Source organism: Muscardinus avellanarius (assembly GCF_963383645.1).
Source record: "Muscardinus avellanarius genome assembly, chromosome: 17".
In the NCBI taxonomy this organism is placed as follows: Eukaryota; Metazoa; Chordata; class Mammalia; order Rodentia; family Gliridae; genus Muscardinus; species Muscardinus avellanarius.
The window spans coordinates 18,883,236-18,906,668 of NC_137803.1; the positions used below are offsets into that span (position 1 = coordinate 18,883,236).

A 23,433-nucleotide genomic window follows, 5' to 3' on the forward strand; every position below is an offset into this window, starting at 1 on the left:
CAACAGACTAATGACACATTCCTGTCTGCAATCCAGCCTAAAACTGGATCGTGAGTCACTGGGCACCACGGTGGGGGTCAGCAAAAGAAAACCAAAGAGAGAGAAGTGGGGTAGAAAGATGAACGTATAATGCTCTCATGGCCGAATCTCTGATAACTCAGAGTCCTTTTATCTCTTGCCACTTTCTACCCTAAGTTGGTTATTTATGTTAATGTGTTATCTATTAGACATGTATAAACCATTCAATAGAGAATATAGACTAATCTCTCTGACCTCTCAGAGTTGTAGGAGACAAAAGATGCCAAAAAATACTTGTTGAAGGAATAATTACACTAAATATTAATGTCAACAGATGGCACTATGAAAGGGGACTTCACAATGCTATCCTAATGCACTTTACTATGTAACGCTCTCTCTCAATAGACTGTGGATCTTCATTTACTTGAAAAGACAAACATGTGCCTTACGAATGAAAATTCCTAAATATATTGATTTAAATAAGTCATTCAGAAAATGACTCAATTTCCAGTGCCTTGTTCACTGCTCTCTCAACTCAGTGCTTTTCTTAAAAAAGTGATATTAAAAACATTCCAACTTTAAATCCTCGGGCTTCACCAGATAAACAAATCCAACATTGTTAACAGTGGTAGATATATAATCCACCATGATGATGTCACAAATTGTCCTGAATGCTTCTTTCTACTCTTTTGAAAACAGAAGGGTAAATAAAATTCAAAAAGAAAAATCAATTACAAAGAATGATATTGAAGATGATGATAAATAGTATAGCTTTTCCTTTTTATTGGTTCATAATAATTACATATAATAATAGGAATCATTGTGACATGTTTGTACATGCACTAAAATAATTTGGTCAGTTTCATTCCCTGGTACCTGCCCTTCCCCTTCCCTTTCACTCCCTGGACCCTCTTCCTCTACTTTATCTTTAATAGGATCTTAAATGAAGCTTTAAACTAACTTAATGAAGGAAAATACACCCTGCCACTGATTTATCTATGGTGGAAGATTGTCAATGAGTTCAGAAAAATACATAGCTGCTACTGGAGAAAATGCATAGATCTGGAGTTGAAAAATGTTGGCTGTACCCTAATTAAAACACCGTTACTAACCATATTTCAAACAAGTCAGTTATCACTGTGAACCTGTTTCTAGTTCTCCATGTAAAAATGCTCTAAAACCATCAAAACTCTAAGAAAAAGAATTTTACTATATAAATTATAGCATATTTAGACAAAGGGAAAGGAACTTTATAGTCTTGCCTAAAGCAACTACACACACACACACACACACACACACACACACACACACACACACAGAGTTTAAAACAGTGAAATTCAAGCCACTGGGACATCAAGCAATAAAGAGTTGAGAAATTGGGTACAAAGTGAGCCCTATTACTGGTCTAGCTTATTGTCTGGAGAAAGTTTCCAGATCAAGATACAAGAAAGGGAGCTTGAGGATTCCAGTAGTCTCCCTGAACTGAGTAGACATGGCTGAGAATCTCAGGAAACTCAGAAAGCTAGGAGTCATAGAATAGAGAAGAGAGAGGCAAAGATTAAAGTCCTTCAGAGAGTTCCCTTTAAGTATGCAGCAGAGTACCAATAAGTTCATTTGTTAGAGAACCTAGTAGAAGCTGGAGAAAGGCCAGCAACAGTACCTGCTCCCACCAGTCTGCCTGGAAAAACTCTCGAACTTCATGGAGCATTTGATAGGGTGCTATTACTAGCCAAGCTTTGGTGATGGGGAGTTACTTTACTGTGCACAGAGCGCTGCTCCAAACCCACCTAACAAATCATAAAAACAAGACTAGAAAAAGGTTAAACTATTTCTACATAACTTCATCACAAAACAAAACTCAAGAAGATTTGCAAGAATATAAAAAATATCTAACATTCAACTTGATAAATTCAAATATTTGCCATCTAATCAAAGATTACCAAGCATGTAAAGAAATCACAGTCCAAAATGAGGGTAATGATTAATTAAAACCAACTTGGAACAGAGAAATATCAGAATTATTAGATAATGGTGCTAAAACAGTCATTATAACCTTAATCCACATATTCAAGAAAGTTACTGAGAGACAAAAAAGATTATTAAAAAAAGTTCCAAATTCTGTAGATATATATCAAAATTTTGAGTTGAAAGTAAGCCTTAAAATGGGATTAATGACAGTTTACACGTTGCTAAAAAAAAAAAGACTAATGAAATTGAAGACATTGTAATAAAAGTGATATAAACCAAAACCCAGAGAGAGAAAAAAGAACACACACACAAAAAGCATCCGTGATCTATAAAACAACACCAAGCAGCCAAATGGAAGTGAAATTGAGTCTACTAGAAAAAAAATGAGATGTAGAGACAGAATAATTGAAGAATAATTGGTTCAAATCTTTTTATATTAATAAAAACTCTAAATTTAAGAAGTTCAAGAAAGCCACAACCATAAGAAATATGAGAAATACTAAGGTACTATATAATCAAATTGCTCAAATCAGAGATGAAAAGAAATTCTCAAAAGTAGCAAGAATAATAATGTTAGATATAGAAGAACATAGATAAGAATAACATCAGATTTATTGTAAGAAACAATATAGGCCAAAAGACAATATAGTATCGTCTTTAAAGTACTGGAAGAAAAAAAGTCAAATCAGTATTCTACAGGAATTTTTAAATATCTTTCAAAAGTAAAGGCAAATATAGATATTTTCCAATCATATAAAAGCTTAATAAAAAGCAAGTCATTTAGGCAAAAAGAAGATTAGCAGATAGAAATGTCAATCTACACAAAGGGATAAAAAATACCTCAAATAGTAACTACATGGGTAAGTATGTATGCTTTTTTCTTATTTAATCTCTTTCAAATAATTGACTATTATTTATTTTATTTATTTATTTATTTATTTATTTATTTTTTTTTTTTTTTGGTGGTACTGGGGATAGAACACAGAGGCTTTCTACCTCCGGGCTATATTCCCAGACCTTTTTTATATATTATTTGGAAACAGGGTCTCACTAAGTTGCTGAAAGCCTCACTAAGTAGCTGAGGCTGGCCTCAAACCTGTGAGATCCTCCTGTCTCAGCCTCCCAAGCGCAGGGATTACAAGCGTGCGCCACCACGCCCGGCTAATAATTGACTATTAAGCACAAGTCTTGACAATGATTTGTGAGGTTTATAAACATGCAAAAGTAAAATGCAGAGTAACAACAGCATACAAACAGGAGGTAAGAAACGCAAACACAGCTGGGCGTGGTGGCGCAAGCTTGTAATCCCAGCATTCGGGAGGCTGAGACTGGAGGATCGCAGTTCACGGACAGCCTCAGCAACTTAGCAAGGCCCTTTGCAACTCAGTGAGACCCTGTTTCAGAATAAAGAATAAAAAAATAGGGCTGGGGGTGTAGCTCAGAGGTCGAATGCCACTGGGTTCCATTCCCTGACCCACAATACATACATACATACATACATACATACATACATACATACATACATAACAAAGAACAAATGGGACAAAGAAAAATCAATAGCATAACAACAGGCTCAAATCTAACTATATAAAAATCACATTAAATGTAAATGAAAGTTTAAGCATCACAAGTCAGTCTGAATAAAACAAATAGTAAGACTCAACTATATGCTGCCTACAGGAAACACAAAGACCCAAATAAATAAAAAATAAAAGAATGGAAGAAAACCTGCTATAGTAACAGTAGCCAGAAATGATAAAATGGCTCTAATGTCACCCACAAAGTAGATTTCAGAGCAAAAGTAATCAGCAAAGATAAATAAGTTCACTTAAGAATGACAAGGCGTCAAAAAAATCAAGATGAATGAACAATTCCAAAGGTTTACACAACGAATAAGAACATTTCAGGGTAATGAAAACAATAGAAATGCAAGAAGGAACGAAAAACCTCGCAGAACAAAGTAGGCAGAAAGTGTACATTCAGTTTGAATCCTGTCAAGCAACTTCAACTGATTTTAAAAACTTGTCCATCCAACAACAAGATACACACTTCATCTGAAGTACATACAGCATTTTTACCAGGATATACCATATACTGAGCCATAAATCAAGTTTCAACAAATTCAAAAGAATTCATATTGTACAACATGATGACTATAGTTAATAGCAATATATTATATACTTAGAAATTACTTAGAGAGTAGAATTGAAGTATTTTCACAAAGGATGGAGAAAAAATACACATTATATATGAGGTAATGGAGATATTAACTAGCTAGATTTAGCCATTCTACAATGTATTTTTATATCAAAATATCATATAATATACTATAAATATAATTATTATTTTATATAAACATAATAAATTGGAAAAATTCCAAAGGACTTAAACCTCTCAAAATATGTCAATTGACTATAAATTAAAAACCATATAGATCCTTGGAAAAATCCTGTGTTCAAAATTTACTTTTTTTTTTTTTTTTTTTTGCAGGTCTGGGGATGGAACCCAGGGGCATTGGACCTCCGAGCTACAGCCCCTGACCTATTTTTTATTCTTTATTTTGAAACCAGGTCTCACTGAGTTGCCCAGGGCCTCACTACGTAGCTGAGTCTGTCCGCGAACCACGATCCTCTGGTCTCAGCCTCCCGAATGCTGGGATTACAAACGTGCACCACCACGCCCAGCCCGTGTTCAAAATTTAAATAACTCATTACTAAATTATCTGAGGATAAATTTAAAAATCAAAGAAAATTTAAAAGTACACCAAATCACAATGTGTAGGATGCCACAAAAATAGTAAGAATTTAGAGGGGAAATTGTAGCACTGAATGACCATGTTAGAAAAGAAGAAAGGTCTGAATTCAATGCCCTGAGCTTCCACCTTAAGAAATTAAAAATATAAGAGCAAATTAAAAACAAAAAATTATAGTAATTTAAGCACAAATCATCAAAATAGCAAACATAAAAATAATAGAAACCAATGAAACCAAAAGCTGGATCTTTGAGATCAGTAGTATTAATCTACTGGACAGACTGATGTAGAAAAGAGAGAAAAGATTTTTTTTGCTCATAAATTTGACATAAACTACCAAAGTTTACTCAAGAAGAATTTTTTAAAAACTGAATATCCACATAGATAATATCAATTTTATGAAAATATCAAACATATGTGGATGTGTGGTACTGAGAATTGAATACAGGGCCATTCTACCTCTGAGCTACACCCTCAGCCCTTTTTTATTTTTTTATTTTGAAACAAGGTCTTGGTAAGTTGCTGAGAGTCTAAGTTGCTGAGGTTGGCCTTGAACCTGCGATCCTCCTGCCTCAGCTTCCCAATGTGTGCTACCACTTCCCGGCTGCATATAAAACATTTTTAAAGCTATAGCTAAAAGCTTTCTCATTAAGAAAACTACAGGAGTGAAAGCTTTCACTGGTGAACTGGACCAACCAAATAAGGAAGAAATAGTATCAATCTACACAAACCCTTCCCAAAAATAAAATAAAAGGGATTACCTCCTTAAACATTCTGTGTTACCTTAAACACCTGGTTACCGAAATTGCACCAAGATGTAATCAGAATGAAAACTACACACACCAAAATCCCTCCCGTACAAATTGTATTTAATGATCTACAAAATGAATAATTCATCATGACAAAGTGTGGTCTATATTACAAGGTTGCTTTAAAACAAAAAAGTCAATATACTTTGTCTTAAGAAGAGAATAAAAGAGAACAATCATATGAACATCTCACTAGGTGCAAAAAACCAACTGACTCAATCTAACTTCCATTCAAAATAATAAAAATAAAGCTCAACAAACTCGGAATATAAGGGAACTTCCACAACCTGATAAAGGGCATCTTGGAAAAACATAAAGCTAACACCATCCTTAATTATAAAAAAAAAAAAAAGTGAGTGAATAAACTGTGGCCTATTCGTAATACATAAAGATATACAGTAATAAAAACGAATAAGTAAGAGTCAAATGCAACATTAACCAATCTCACAGAAGCCAAACACAAAAGAATACAAACTGTATGATTAACTCAAAAGAGGCAAAACTGAACTCTAAAGCTAAGGAATTTAAACTCAGGCAGAACCATTATAAAAGAAAGTACAGACCAACAGAAGAGTAGAAGACGTAGGAACAATTCCACATACTTACACCCACTTGATTTTTGATAAAGAAACCAAAAATAGATGCTGAAGAAAAGACAACCACTTCTACAAATGGTGCTAGGAAAACAAGATACCCATTTGCGGAAGGTTAACATTAGATCTCTACCTCTCATCCTGCACAGAGGTCAACTCAAGATAGACTAAAGACCTAGAAATCTCACAAAAACTATACATTTACTAAAGAAACCACAAGAACAACATAGAGGCACCAGTAAAGACTTTCTCAATAAGACTCAGAATCAATAAATCAATATAACTGAGAACCAATAAATGAGATGGGATCAAATTTAAAAGCTTCTATGTAGCAAAAGAAAATCAAGAATCTGAAGGGAGAGCATACAGAATGGATGAAAAGCTTTGCTAGCTACTCCTCTGCTAGAGAACTAATATCTAAAATATAAAAAGAAATAAAAATTAACACTAAAACAGTTAAAACTGGGCAAAAGAATTGAATAGACACTTCTCAGAGGAAGAAATACAATTGATCAATAAATATTTTTTTAAATGTTCAACATTGCCAGGCGTGGTGGTACATGCTTGTAATCCCAGCATTTGGGAGGCTGAGACAGGAGGATTGCGGTTTGCAGACAGCCCCAGCTACTTAGTGAGGCCATTTGCAACGCAATGAGACCCTGTTTCAAAATTTAAAAAATAAATATAAAAAATAGGGCTGGGGGTATAGCTCGGAGGTAGAATGTCCCTGGGTTCCATCCCCGGTACCACAAAATAAATAAATAAATAAATAAATAAATAAATAAATAAATAAATAAATAAATAAAATGTTCAACATCACTAGTAACCAGGGGAGTGCAAATCAAATTACACTGAAATTCCACCTAACTCCAGTTAGAATGGTGATCATCAAGAATACAAGCAATAATAAATGCTGGAGAGAATGTGTAAATAGGAACTCCTTTACACTACCGGAGACACTGTAAATTAGTGCAACCACTATGGGGATCATTTGGAAGTTTCCTCAAAAAATTACGAATGGAACCACCATATGACCCATCTATATAATTTCTTGGTATCTTTTCTAAAGAACTAAATACAGAATATAGTATCTATACACAAATATCCATGTTCATAGCAACATAATTCTAATTTGGCTAATTCTAAAATGGCTAATTTATAGAACCGACTCAGGTGTCCATCAACAGATGAATGGGGGGGAAAAAGGTGATATATATATATAACACACAATGCAATTTTACTCAGCCCTAAAGAAGAACAAAATTATGTCATTTGCAGGAAAATGGATGGAACTGGAAACTATTGTGTTGGAAAATATGTGTTAAACTAGACTGGTCGGCCTCGTAAAGTTAAGAGTAGCACCGAGAGCTTTCTGCCCGTATGCCAATATCACTACAACTGCATTATGATGTAAACTATAATGCACCAATAAACGTGTATTTAAAAAAAAATCAAGGGTGGTGTGTTTTCTCTGATTCCCGGAAGCTAGTTAGAAAATAGATAAAAAATAAGAGACTTCAAATAATGCACAGAGAGGGAGATTTGTAGAGTAGCTGAAGAGAGTTAAGGGAGTGAACAGGTAACTGAAGAGAGTTAGGGAGGAGAACAGGGAGGACTGAAAATGGAAGCAACACCGCAGCAACGTGTGAGGGTTTTACCATCAATTGCACTCCCGGGTGAGGAAAGAGGAGGGAGAGTGGAGTGCGACACAAAGCGCTGTGTGCACGTGTGTTTCTAACACACTGAACCTCGGGATGGTGTACGACTGCAATGCACTAATAAAATAATTTTAAGGAAAAAAAGCAAAGATATAGTTGAATCAAAAAGTTTCAGATTCTGGGGCATTTTAATTTCAGACTTTTGGGTGAGGGGTGTTCAACCTGCAGTTATCCTGCAAGGGGAAGGTTTAGTGACTGGAAGGCACCTGTGAGATGCTTCTGAAACCCCGTAATGTTCTATTCCTTATGCCAACAGAGAGCGACAAGAGTTCAGCTTACAAAAGCCATCAGGTTGCACATTTCTGTTTCGCACACTTTTCCGTGGGCATACTACATTTCACACACGAGAGTAAAAATTAATCTAAACAGAACTGTCATGTAGCTCTTCTGTAGCTTAATACAATATCGCAATTACAAAATGATTATATAATTAGAAGACAAGAAAATGAGAAGATGACCATTAGAAATGCAGGATTAGGAATGAGGAATGGGGATGGCAGAGAGAATATGGAAGCTTATCTTCCACAATGAGGACCAACAGCGGCTAACCATTAAAGGATATTGCAATAAATCGCAGAACAATAAACCAGCAAGGCAGGAATACTTGTCCAAGGTAAAGGGGAAGCAGTTGGGGTTTTTTTATTTAGCAAACTTTAAGGAACTATCCTTTGGCTCTTTCAAACTTAAAATAATAGGACTAAAATCTGAAGGGAAAAAGATCTCTAAGATGACAGCATCTATAAGCACTAGAACATGCATCGACCATCTTTTGCGTGAAGAAGCATTAACTCTTCACCTACAGAAAGTTCTCCAGGCAGAAGTGGCTCCGTAGCGCCCGTGCTTAGTTCATTTGTCAGTGTAAAAGGAGTATAAAAGATGTACTCGAGTAGTTGAGTACATTCATTAATAATACACATCTACACAAACAATAAAAATAAAGAAAAATTAAACTTTTCTTCTTTCTTATCCCCTACATGAAAAACAAAGCTAAAAATGAAAATTATGATGTATATGATTTACATAAAAACAAAAGATAAAAAGAATAATTTAACAAGAATTTCTACTTATAAATCGCCATGTATGTGGCAAATGGCAGTTATGGTATGGAACTATGAATTTAATCATCCTTAAATATAGTTAAAAATAGGTACAACTTTTAAACTCAAGATATACACAATTAAAACACTAGTGTTGTCAAGTTAAGGTGCCCCTAATGCATAAAAATTAGGCCAAAGGCAGTATAATAAAATTAAGTGAAATATGCTCATTTGTCAGTTTCTAAATAAATCTGATTTATTTTTAACTGACATCTTAATTATCCATTTCACATCTGGAATATAACAACTTTTCTCTCTTTTAACAATCTGAGACAAACAAAATGTTATGATTATACATTAGCTACGCCTCCTCAGTTTCTACCGCTGAAATGTCATGTCAATTATTTAATAAGATTTAATTTTACCTTGTTTAATCTGTCCTTGCACAATATTACTGGAAGTTGGAGGGGAACCCCTTGCCTTAGAAAGGTCTGGGGTGCTTGGTCTAGGTGGCCTTAAAAAAGAAAAAAATATATATGTATTTATACTTTCACATTTTCATATTTCCAGGACTATTTAAAATATTAAGTTTTCTAGATTCAAGTACATTGTGAAGAAACACACAGAGAACATTCTCAAGTAACTGTTCCCAAAAGACGATCATTTTTTGATTGTGACTGCAAAGATTTTTCACTTCACATTTGAATATGGTAAAATAAATACATGAATAGCAAGTAAAAATTTTACTTCTATTTATATTTTCTATTAGTTTAAGAAATATTTATGAGCAATCCAAGAATTACCATTAAGAGGTAAACATCATTCTTAATCCTCCATTCTTTACTATTAGCATGCTGAGATTTCAACCAACCTGTTATTGCTGGTCCAAATGAGTTCATGAAACAATACATTGATTTTAAAATTAACAGGGAAAAATGCCTGGCGTGGTGGCGCACGCTTGTAATCCCCGCGCTTGGGAGTCGGAGACAGGAGGATTGCGCAGGTTTGAAGGCAGCCGCTCTGGCTTAAGAGACCCTGTTTCAAAATAAAAAAGTGTAAAATAGGTCTGGGAGTGTAGCCTGGAGGTAAAAGGGCTTCCAGGAACCCCAGTACCACAAAAAAAAAAAAAAAAAAAAAAAAAAAATTAAGAGGGAAATAAGGCATCATGAATTCTTGGAACCTAGGAGTAGACTGTTTGAGTTTTAATTCTGATTCTACCACTTATTAGCTACAAGACCTCATGCAAATTCCTGTGGTTCTCTGTGTCTCCGTTTTCTTATCTGTAATAAAGGAAGGATAAAACTATCTACCACTAATAAGTTTATTTTCACAAAATACTTAGAGCTGGACACAAATTAAGTGATACATAAGTATTTATCAGATTAAAAAAATAACTTTATTGTGTGGTACTGGAGATTCAACCCAGAGGTACTCACCTTTGAGCTATACCCTCAGCCCTATTTTATTGCTTTCTTTGGAAAGAGAGTCTCACTAAGTTGCTGAGGCTGGCCTAGAACCTGTGATTCCTCGTGCCACATCTCAGCCTCTCAAGTACTGGGATTACAGGTGTGTGTCACCATGACTGTCTTAAAAAAGATCGATATGTTTAACTCTAAATAGAGTAGAATAAAAAATCATCTTTATAATGGGCGATGTGTACATGTATGTCCACACAAGTGTTTTACCCCATTATGATGTATGAATATAAAGTACCAGTAAAAAATTTTTAAAATCATCTTTATAACTTTGAAAAGTAGCAAATAACATTCAGGCTAGATAGTCTAGAAAAATTAAAATAGTATTCTGCATTTTTAAAGATTGTGTTTTCTCTCTTTACTGGAAAGTTCTGACTATACTTAACACATAGTATTCATCGTTATATAGATTATGAAAGGAAGTTTTAACAACATATAAATTTTTAGTTGAGTGTTAGCACAAACTTCCAACCGATATAACATTATATTTATAGCTAGGTGTAGTGATGCATCCTTGTAATTCCCGTACTTGAGAAGCTGAGACAGGAGGGCTGCAGGTTCTAGACCAGACTCAGAAACTTAGCAAGAACTTGTTTCAAAAAATAAAAAAAAGAGCCTGGTGGCATAGCTCGGAGGTAGAATGCCTCTTTGGGCTCAATCCTCAATACCAAAAACAGAACAAAACTAGATTATATTTACTCAAGAGCTAGTCTGCTTGACCAACTCCACATTCTAAATTCTTTTTTAACAGCACTAAGCCTTTCAGTGTATATATACAACTGAATAATTTTATTCTGTTTTAAGCAAGGCATTACGAAAATCACTATCCTAAAATTTAAAGGGAAAACAGATAACATTGAAATAACATTGAAACAGTTAAAGTATTGGGAGTTGGAAAATGACCAAAAAAAAAAAAAATATATATATATATATATATATATATATATATATATATATATATATATATACAGAGAGGGGGGGGAGCATGCTTTTTTTTTGTTTTTGAAACTTAAAAATAAAATCAAGCTAGCATGGCCACACCTGGTAGGGCCCTTCTTCATATGATCACCAATAAAAGTTGCATTGGTCATGCTCATTAGAGTGTTTGCCAAGGAGATGATAGACAGGAGGTGCTGGGTGGTGACGGCTCGAGACACCCCGTAGGTGCCCTTTCCTATTCCCTCTGCTGCGGGCGGCCTCCAGCCCGCTTCTGCTTTCCCATGTGGTAGTTTGCCAGCGGCCTGATTATAACCGGGCAGCATCAGGGACATGTGGCCTCCTCTGGACAAGAGGCCGAAGGACACCGTGCAATGTGGCTTCAGCATGCCCAGGCGATCCAGACACACTTCATCCAGAACCTCGTTCAGACCCCAGGCGTGAAGGCAGGACATGAACAACTTGGCCGTGTCCATAGTTAAATTATATTCTAAGAGGGTCAAGGGCTTGGACTTGCTGGCCCGGTATTCGGGATCGCTTTCTTCCCTCCTCTGCCTCATTATCTCGTCATCCTCGTCCTCATCGTCAAGGAGGTGTTCCTTTATGTTCTCTTTGATGGTTTCTTTCACTTGTTGGAAGAGAACTGCTGCTCGTTTTCCCGTTAGAAAAGAGCCCCCTTTGTCTGAACTGCCAGATGCTTTCTGCAGATTCTCTGGGGAAATAAGCGCAGTGTTCGGCCTAGAGGCTTCTTCAGTCAAGAGTTGAATAATCAACGCTTCCACATCAAAGAACAGCACATGGATGTCCGGGTCCGTGAGGTTTGTCTTTATTGCTTGAACCATCAGGGAGTTATGAGAATATTTAGGTAGATTCCCCTGCAACAGATATTTTTAAGGCATGGTTATAAGTAAAAGTGTTTAACATTCATTAATAAACAATAGGTAGCAGAATTAAAATGCTTACTAAGCTGCCTTTTTAGGGATCTATAACATTAAAAATAACATAGGAACTGCCGATCGGTAGCACATAAAAGGTGTTTATACAGTTACAAGAACTTTCTGGGCAAACAATCCTAAAACTGTCAACTAATTAAGAACTAAAGAAATTTAAAAAATTATTATTGAAGCAGAGAGTCTCTTTACTCATATAATAGATTTAAATTAGCCAGGCGTGGTGGTGCACATTTGTAATCCCAGTACTTGGGAGGCTGAGACAAGAGGATCACAGGTTCGCAGCCAGTCTCAGCTACTTAGTGAGGCCCTCCGCAACTTAATAAGACCCTGTTTCAAAATAAAGAAATAAAAAATAGAGCTGAGGGTGTAGCTCAGAGGTAGAATGCCCCTGGGTTCAATCCCCAGTACCATAAAAAAAATAGATTTAAGTCTGTTTCAGGTAGTTTTGACTTCTCTCTCAATCAGGGCTGTTCCCTTTCCAGGGAGATGACACCCACAGCTACCACTAAAGCGCGGCCTGTGTTTTGTGCTCAGATTTTTTTTTTTTTTTTTTTGCTTCAGTAACTTTTATGGAAATTCTACCTCTGAGATTGAACTACTGTTTCACCTGAAAGAATAATGTATATCATGGCTGCTGATACTTTTAAGTCGTTACACCAGCAAATTCTCCCTTTTTCTATTTTACCTCCAATTTCCCTTGACTCCTAGATTTCTTGCCCTCAACAGAAAACATATCGAAGTCTTTTTTTTTTTTTCAGATCCTAAAAGAAGGATCTTCCTCAACCTGAGTAGAGCGATGGAAGGGGTCTAGTGGAGGGTGGTGTTGGGGTAGGGGAGAATCAATGAGAGGGAAATGCTCCCACTGAAGTTCTGTACATACATGAAATTACTAACGCCAATCTCAAAATCATGTGTCCAGAAAGGGAGGGAGTAGGGAAGGAGCCGGGTAAGCTCACCAAGCGCTGTGCGCATGTGAGTCCTTACCACTGCGAACTGCGTAATGAAGTGGGATCACGATGCACCAATAAAAGCGTAATCCTGACCACGTGTCACTTGCTTAATCTCCCCCCATTACTGTGCCTTTTAGGCAAACTTATTCAACGGAGTTGAATAATCCAGTGGCAACCCTTCAGTCCCTCTCCTCTGTAATCTTTGCAGTATTCGACATTGTTCCTTTTGCCAAGACAGAGTATAAAAAGAATAAAAGAAAATATATAAATATACAGAAATAAGAATAAAAAGTCACCTTATAATATCCTGAACACTCTCCTGGAGAGCCTCCTAACTCTGAACCTTCCCCCTCCCAATCTGCTGCCCTGATAACTCATTCCCCCTCCATGTTAGTCCTATCACTTGTAAATAGATGGCTCCCTAGTTCCTACGAGGAACCAACTCCAGGCCTGGATTTCCACATGCTTGTATCTGATGTCCCAGAGCACCTCTTATTTAGGGTGTGCTCATCTCCACTCTCCCACTAAACCTGCTGCACTCTTGGATCACCAGGCATCCCTATCCTTTCTGTCTCAAGGGCAGCAGGGACATTTCAGACCTTATCTGTGTCCCTCAAGGCTGGTTTTCCTGTCTTCATTTCTCCTTACTCCAAGTCTTCCTTCAAAGGCACAAATCTAATCAGGTCATTCTTCTGTCCCAAAGGAATTCCATTATCATAGATTATTTAGAGAAAAGAAAATGTAAATTCTGAAAACTAAGTTAAAAAAATATAGGTGAATGTCTGTCTGATCTTGAGATGAGAAAGTACTTTCCAAGCATGCTTAAATTTAAATTTTTCTGCTTAAAAAAAGGGGGAAAGTAAGAAGTGGAGATAAAAATATGCCAGAAATAATACTGATAAAGGGTTATAATCTGTATAAATATTCCCTTAAAATCATTAAGAAGAATACTAATGTCAAATAAAACGGAAAAAAACTGTAAAGGTCAAAGAGGATTCACAATAAAAGAAACAGAGACAATAAATACAGAGAAAATCTGCTCAAAGCAGTTGTCAAGGGAATGACAGTTACAATAACCACGAGAAACCACTTCTAAAACGTGCCATCAGTAAACACTACAGACAGGAAATGAAAGCCAAACCCACGCACTGCGGGCACGCAGTCCTTAGGAAGAAGGCATAAAGGGCAAAATGCCGCGTGAGCCTTTAAGATGGATATTATTTTTTACTCCGTATACTTTTTCTAGGATCCTATCTTAAATATTAAATCAGAAATACAGACAAGGATTTAAATTTTTTGTTTGTTTGTCTGTGGTACTAGGGATGGAAGCCAGAGGCATTCTACCTCCGAGCTACACCCCCAACCCTATTTTTTATTCTTTATTTTGAAACAGGGTCTCACTGAGTTGCAAAGGGCCTCACTAAGTTGCCGAGGCTGGCTGTGAACCCGGATCCTCCTGTCTCAGCCTCCCAAGTACTGGGATTACAACCGTGCGCCACCACGCCTGGCCAGACAAGGATTTATACATAAAGATGGTTAGTGAAGAAGATGAAAATTTAGATAACCATTTTTTAAAAATTAGAAAGAAGCTAAATATCTAACAATAAGGAAATAGGTGAATTATGTAAGTATAGCCTTTTCGTAGAATAAATGTTGCAATCATTATAAATTGTGCTTTCTGAGTATATATTTAATCATATGGCAAAATGCCCATGTTCCAATTTTAGGTGAGATAAAAAGATATACACACATGTATGTGTGCACACACACAAGACCTCCTTCTAGTTTCACTAATGTAAAGTTTAAACATATGTAAGCCACAATGTACCAGCTTCTATAACATTTTATATCTGTTCTGTGTTACACACTTGTCTGTCTCTGCTATATTTATATATTTATTTGCTTTGGATATTTACACCTTTCTATACTCTACAGGACTATTCTAAAAGCAGGAACAAACAACATCTTACTCGTTTTGCAAAAGTTCAAATATCAGTGCACTCAGCAGAAGGAACGCAGAAGAGTATAAAACGTCATAAAATTCCTAAAATTGCTAATCAACTCTTCTGTAATAAAGTTGTAACAAATCTCCTTAACTGGTCTTTTCTCTAACCCACTTTTCTTCTCATCAGACTTTCCAGCTTCGGAGGCCTCAAGAACATATTGTAACTCAAGGACGAAATCCAGTCTTCTTTACAAAGCACAAAATATCCTCCAGAATATACCGCAGCCTACTCCTCCAGTTCACCTGGAACCACAACCCCTCCGCTGTCTGCTGTCAAGTCACCTGCCCCTTCCAGGCCGTCCAGAGCCTTCGCACCTTTGCCCCTGCTCGGGCCAGGACCCTGCTCCTTCCCCCATCTCCACGATGTTACTCAAGTCCCACCTATTCCGCCCATTCTCGAGAATTGGCTCCTCTTCCAAACTTGCTTAGGGAATCCTTCAAGCAGTTCGTATCGCTGTCTCCTTTGTATACATTTCTCTGGCTCAACTGATGTCTAAAGGAAGGGAGACTATAAGCATGTTTATATTATAGATAAACAGCCTAAGGGAAATAAGTAATGAGATAACTTTATGCTATATTATAGTAAATACAGTTACAAATATAAGTAGAAGCAAAATAGGAGACTTTCTGAATCTCACTCCTGTATTTAACTAATTCATTCCACATTCACCTGAGCGCCTGTGTCTTGTTTGCACAAAGCACTGGGGACACAAAGAGGAGTAGGGACGGCCTTTCTAGTCATGGAACTCAAGTATCCAGGCAGGTAAGAGATAATGACGGGGCGTAGCAATGTAGTACTAGTGGTGCTCTGAACGAAAGGGGATTGCAGGGTACAAGAAATGGGTGTGTGCAAAGCACCAACTACCAATTCCACCAGAAATGACCGGGGAGCTCCGGGGAGGGTCGCTTGAGCCGTGACAGACAATCCTGGCAGAAGGAGAGCGGGCTATGAAGAAGGGCAGAGGTCTTGAGCTGGCAGGCCCAGGAGCGCTCCGGCAGCGCTGCTCTCAGATCACCAGGAGCGGCTGAGAAAGGCAGGCTCCTATGGCTGATATCAGACCTGAATCAATACGTCTGAGAATGTGCCAGAATCCGCTTAATGAGTACCCCAGATGACTTCACAGAAAGTCTGCGGACTACTTTCCAAAGCCTTTAATGAGGGGAGTAATATGATCAAATTTAATTATATAAATGGTTCTCCGCCAGCGATGTGACGGCAAAGGAGGAAGAGGAGACACGTGACGGAGATGGGCGGCAACAGGAGTCGTCCAGATGAGGGAAGATAAAAGTGCGCAGGAGGAATGAGCGGAAGGACAGGATGGGATGAGGTGTGTGCACGGTGCACTACTATTTCCCAAAGCACTGTGCTCTCTACTTGTTTTTTCCTTATTCATGTGTAATGTCAGGCACTATGCTTAAGGCCTTGTACCTACCAACACTCACTTGAATAAATTATGCAGAAAATTGTATACAATAGATCTCATCGAATATTACTGATATGAAAATTACTACGTACAATGATGGCTATTGCACACTGAGCAGTTGCTACAGCCGAGGCACAGTGGAAGGTATCAGAGTTGGCTACGTCACTGCATAAAGTCAAATATCACCTTAAAGTAATGCTAAGTAGCCAGGCCTGACACTAGGTATGAAGAGCTAGGCAACGGCACCAGATAAAACAAAAAGCCCGCACAGCGCTTTAGCAGACACTGTCTTCCCACCAACGATCTGCAAAATTCTTTTAGGAAAGAGAAAGTGACCATACAAAACAAGAATGTAAAATCATGTTTAATAAAAGAAATTTTGAAGCAGCAAGAACGGTCTGAAGGAAAAAAAAAAAAAAAGAAGGCAAGAGACATAAGGTAGACCGCTAAGCGCTCTCATCTGTGTCAGGCACACATGTGCCCCTTTCAGCACCCCAGCTCCGTCCAGGTTTCTGTCTCTTTCTGGAGAGATGCCAGCAGCCAGCCATGTGTTTGGGCCCGTGAAAGGTTATCTAGTGTCTGGTACCATGATATCTGCATGTGACTGTGTGACTATCACGCTCAGGGCTTCTGTGTCATTGTGGCAAAAACTCTACCTAACAGCAACCCACATGAAAAAGAGGAAAGAAAAAGGAAAAAGAAGAGGAAGAGGAGGAGGAGGGAGGGGAGAAGGGAGGGGAGGAGGGAGGAGAGGAGGGAGGGGAGGAGGGGGAGGAGAAAGGAGGGGGAGGGGGAGGGGGAGGAGGAAGGGGAGGAGCAGCAGCAGCAGCACAACCACCACCACCACCAAAACAAAGTAAAACAAGACATCTCCTAACAGAAGACTAAAGGAAAAAGGGGAAGAAAATGGCTCATCCCAAGTTCTGTAGATGAGCTATAATCTGACCTTCCTAAGGCCTGCATAAGCCCATAATGCCTGACAATGGTTTTGACAATCCCCCAAAATATTGTTACAACAAAACAGAGATACCCAGCCAAGCTGTGGTGGTGATATTTTGGTGAAGTATGTGGAGATGGGAGATATCTAACATGCTATGCTAAGATTAGCTATAGGGAAATGAACAGTAACATCTACTGAACGCCAGCGATCTCTTGGCTTAATCATAAGATATATACAACTAGAACAAACTCATTCAAATCATGGAATATTCTTAAAATTTTCAAATAAAGGCTTTTAGAGTCAGAAAGTCTTTTAAAAGCAGTGTTAGGATGTTTGCTCTACTACCTTTATTAAGAATATCTGAAAAGTGTGCTCACAAATTTATTTATTTATTTATTTATTTAGTGTGTGTGTGTGTGTGTGTGTGTGTGTGTGTGTGTGTGTGTGGTGCTAGGGCTTGAACCCAGGCATTCTACCTCGAGCTATATACCCCTAGCACTAATTTATTTTTATTTTGAAATAAGGTCTGGTTAGATTGCTGACAGTTTCACTTCTTGCTGAGTCTTCGAACCTGTGATCCTCTGGTATCGTCCTCCCAAGTAATAAATTACAGGCATGCGCCACCATAACTCAATTCATCTAGAAATGATCACGAAACCTGGGTGTGTTGGCACATGCCTATAATCTCAGTACTTGGGAGGCTGAGACAGAAGGATTGCAGCAATTTAGTGAGGCTCTTCCCTACTTAGTGAGACAAAAAGAATAAAATAGGGTTGGGGGTTTAGCTCAAATGTAAAATACCTGATAATAGGTACCACAATAAAGACATAATCATGATGATTAAATTCAACTCAACAAATATTTGTAGAGTACTTATTATGTACAAAATGCATGGGAGAAAACAAAGCTCCTATCCTTAAGGAAACCATTTAAAAACTTAGTCGAAAACAGCCATCAAGGAAAGTTAAATCATTAGGTATACACAAATGAAATTCTCTCAGACTTGCTAGTTAAAGTCAATGATAAGCCAAGTGAGGTGGCGCACAGCATTCGGGAGGCTGAGACAGAAGGATCACGGTTCGCGGACAGCCTCAGCTACTTAGGGAGGCCCTTTGTAACTCAGTGAGACCCTGTTTCAAAATAAAGACTAAAAAATAAAATAGGGCAGGGGGTGTAACTTGGAGGTAGAATGCCCTGGTTTTCATTCTTAGTAATGAAAGGAAAAAAAAAAACTCAATGATATCTGCAAAATATACACATATTTACACACTTACTTTCATTGAAAGGCTAGTATGTTAGACACATTTGATATTTTATTGTAAATACCAAATCTATTATAACTTTATATTTTCTCAATGGGGAAAATACAGATTTGTCATTCTAGATTTTAAATAAGAGCCCTGACTTAAACTATAACAGAAAAGCAACACAGGAAACCGCCACAGGGCTGCCTACCCATCACTGAACATTAAACCTATAGCCATCATGTTAAGCGGAGAAGGTGCAGTTTTCTCTCAGGTGAAAACTCAAGGAAAATAACAAAACTATGATCATGAGATTAGCCTTTATTCAAGCACGAATATTTTTAGCACACACACACACACATGTGCATACACACCAGATGTAGTAGCCGCTGGCAAGAAAAAAGCAATAATTTAGACTCTGCAGAGGAAAAAATGTCGTTGTATCCTTGTTATAACATTTATCATTATAATAAATCTGAATACATTCTGGGTTAAATCATGTCCGCTGAAACACCTGACAGCTTTCTCCCCTAAAGCCAGTATGATAATGTTTTAAAATCTTTCAACTGATTAATGTTTTATGTGTATTTCATTTTATCTAATGACTGAAAAATTTAAAACCCTGGAAATAATTTTACTCTTTCGTCATTCACTTCAATCGTCCATGTTTTTGGAGCGTGTGTGTGTGTACACACACGCATGTGTGTGTGAGTGCGCGTGTGTTACTGGGAATTGAACCCAGATACATTCTACCTATGAGCTACATCCCCAACCCTTTACATTTTGAGATTTCTTTTTTAATATCACAGTTTTCCAAGATTATCTTTAAGTAGTCTTATAAAATATTATTTTTCAAAATGAGCACTGAGTCTAATCTATAATGTCTATAATGACATTTGATTTAGATTTTTGTCTAGAAAATCAAGTTAATTTATTCCATTGAACATTAGAGACATTACCTAATTTGGGTTTTAAAGTATAAAGAAGTGTTATAGATTCTTCAAAACTCATAATCTGCTTTGAAGCCAGAGATTAGGTATACTAAGAATAAGCTAAAAAAAGGAATGTATATAGAGGTGTGAGCATCTATAAACAGTCCTAAAATAAAATACAAGAAAAAAATTGTAGTTGGAAAATCTTAAAATACTATTTAATAAAATGTATAATTATATATATCATATAAATTTTTTTGGTGGTACTGGGGTTCCTGCAAGCCCTTCTACCTCTGGGCTATACTCCCAGACCTATTTTATATTTTTATTTGGAAAGAGGGTCTCGTAAGCCAGCGCAGCTGGTTTCGAACCTGTGCGGTCCTCCTGTCTCCACCTCCCAAGCGCGGGGATTACAAGCGTGCGCCACCACGCCCAGTCTATATCATAATGCATATATAAATAATTCTAATTTTCTAAGGATGACAGAAAAAATGGTTTATTATTTAATAACATTTTTGGAAGTAAAAATAAAAGAATCATTAATTTTTCTCTAATTTTGTGTATGGTATTTTCTTGGAGAAATATCTCTAAAATTATTTCTGAAATTCTGATGCATAATGTTAACTGTAAAAGGTACACTGAATAAAAGCAAATTGATGTTGATGAAATGTCCTAAAATTAAACAAGAAAAAACTTCACTATTTATTTAAAAGTATCTATAATATGGCATAAACATAAGTATTAAGTATCAAAAAAAAAGAAGAAGAAGAAGAAAGGTAGGGAGGAAGGAAGAGAAAGAACGGAGAGATCTGAGAGGCTGGCACAAAAACTAGAAAATGTCAGGAAAATGTGTAGGACAGAAATGGGTATTTGGCGCCCTCTGCTGTTGGTTGTTGTTACTTAACAGCAGTGGCTGGGAGAAGAGGTGGAGAGTTTGTTCAGAGAATCCATTTACCCTGGAATTACACTAACTTAGATACTCGCTTCTGAACAGATCTGAGATTTCATCATTAGGCATAAACGACAATGTGGTCACTCAGTATGTGTTATTTCACTTTCTTTTGTGTGTTTTAATTACTAAGAATATTAAGGACAAACTAAAAGAAGACATTTAACATACTGTTGGGTTTTAAGGCTTGATATAGTGTTATAATTTATTTAATAGGACAAAGTGGAAATCACAATAAAATTATAAGAATTATAAACACTTAGGCCATGGGTGTGTGTGTGTGTGTGTGTGCGCACGTGTGTGTGTTTTACTGGGGATTGAGCCCAGGGGCATTCTACCTCTAAGCTACATCCCCAGTCCTACTTTGTTTTTTATTTCCAAACAGGGTCTCACTAAGTTGCAGAGGGCCTCGCTAAGTTTCTAAGGCTGACCGTGAACCTGCCCATCTCCTGCCTGGGCCTCCAAAGTGCTGAGATTACCAGCGTGCACCACCATATGCTCTCGAAAGCATGACTCTTACAAAGAAAAGATCTTCCAAAGACATTTCTGCAGGTCATACTGCATAATACCACTCTAATTCTAATATTGAGAGATTAAAAAATTGATATATTGAGTTTTCACAACAGTAACACCAGAGATTGATTTTTCACTTCCCAAAGTGAACGTTAGAGACATTACCTGACTCTGGTTCTAAAGTATAAAGAAATGTTGCAGATTCTTCAAAAATCAGAATCTGCTTTGAAGCCAGAGATTAAGGATACTAAGAATAAGCTTAAAAAAAAAAAAAGCAATGTATGGAGAGGCGTGAGCATCTATAAACAGTCCTAAAATAAAATACAAGAAAAAAATTGTCCAAGTCACCAAAGGAACAAGACTAGGAGCCTCAGTTCGCTCCACAGGCTGCCTTCCTCCAACACTTAGGCCTTTCTGGAAATCAGCGCAGTTCCCATGATCCTGCTACCTCCAAGAAAGCAAAAATGACCCACCTCAGAAATGTTGTAAATACCTAACAGATGACACTAGCTTTCTTTTTATAGGCAGGGGGAAGATAATACAACCTGGCTGACTTTATCTCAAATGCATTAAAGATACACATGAACACAGTTTAAATAGCTAAAGGAAAGAAACTAAAATTCCAACTATCTCCTATAGCCTCTGGAGTAGGCCAAGATCCTTATTACATTTGTAAATGAATGTAACGAGGTGAGATTCCAGAAGGCTAGGTTGACTTGAAAAAATATAAGACTGTAAAATGGCAAAATGAAGAGTCTGACGCGGTGGCGCACACCTGTGACCCCAGCGTTCGGGAGGCTGAGACAGGAGAATCCAGGTTCGCGGCCAGCCTCAGCTACTTAGTGAGGCCCTTTGCAATGAATGAAGACTCTGTTTTAAAGTAAAGAATAAAGCCGGGCGTGGTGGCGCACGCTTGTAATCCCCGCGATTGGGAGGCGAAGACAGGAGGATCACGCTGGTTCGAAGCCAGCCACGCTGGCTTAAGAGACCCTGTTTCAAAATAAAAAAGTGTAAAATAGGTCTGGGAGTGTAGCCCAGAGATAGAAGGCTTTCCAAGAACCCCAGTACCACCCCCCAAAAAAAATTTTAATTAATAAATAAATAAATAAAATAAAGAATTAAAAAAAAATAAGGCTGGGGGTGTAGCTCGGAGGTAGAATACTCCTGGGTTCCATCCCCAGTACCTCAAAAATAAAGGCAAAATAAAAAGAATTTTTTAAAAAGCCTGTTTTTGTCTGTCCTGTTGTGCTGACGCTCTCTAATCTCAGGGACAGTCCTTCCCCAGTGGAAGATTCTAACCTGTTTCATCCTTCGCACACCTCCATCTACACCTGGACAAGCTGCACCTCTGTCTGGAACCTCCTTCCCCACTTTACTCCCTCCTGTCAAGCGGCCTCTCTTCTGAAACGCCTGCCTAACAACTCTTCCGGCCAGCTCATCTCTGGGCTCTCTTCTGCCTGGTCTATGCCTTGAGTAGCCCAAGGCTTCCGACATGACCTCAACACTTGTTTCCAACTCGAGAACAGGCCTGCGGGGTGTGGCCCTGGTGAGGCACTGACTGGCTGGTTCTAGTGTGGGGCCTGGTGTAGAGCATGCACCCAGTCTGTCTGGAACAAATAAATGAGTCAATCAATCCGTCCAGAGTACTAACCTGGTATGTGGTGCACACCTATTGTGATAAATGTTTCCAAACATGCTGTCCCATTTAACTTCATTACAACCCAACTATCCCAATCTTAAAGCTAAAAAGAAGTCAAAGCTAAAAGGTAAGTCTGTCGCCCAGGGTCACACAGCATGCCCGTGGTTGGCGACAGAGGGGGATGTTGGGTTCCTCTTTGTTGGTGTGATATTACCCACGTTCTGAATATCAAGAGGTTCTCAGCAGGAGTTTTGTGGCGATTCTAGAGATGGGGGAGGTGATATGGGAAAGGGTGAATTCACCCCACATTGGCCGACCCTCATATACAGGGTTATTTACAGTGACTGAGTGCACAGTTTGTGTTGAGGACTGGGAACAGGAGGAGGAATACTGGACAGCCCCTTGAGGGTTGTTCATAGGCTAGAGAACAGCACTTCTCAGCTGCTGGGGCGCTTTCCCTCAGCCCCAAGGGACGTTTTGGCAACGTTTGCAGGTTTCACTGTGAGTCACAACTGGGAGGGGGTGCTACCAGCATCTAGTGGGTAGAGACTAAGGATGCCCCCCAAATCCCACAGCGC

The 23,433-nt window shown here is 37.9% G+C and overlaps 1 protein-coding gene across 2 annotated transcripts in view; it reads right to left on the bottom strand.

Moving 5' to 3' along the window:
• WDR7 (WD repeat domain 7) overlaps window positions 1–23,433 on the bottom strand; it is a gene marked incomplete at both ends in the record, with an annotated part of 323,548 nt that overhangs the window by 225,129 nt on the left and 74,986 nt on the right. For both annotated transcript variants that reach the window (XM_080714515.1, XM_080714514.1), the window contains 2 exons: window positions 9,321–9,409; window positions 11,412–12,181. In XM_080714515.1, coding sequence (XP_080570641.1) covers window positions 9,321–9,409; window positions 11,412–12,181 — 859 coding nt within the window. The remainder of the gene's footprint in view (window positions 1–9,320; window positions 9,410–11,411; window positions 12,182–23,433) is intronic.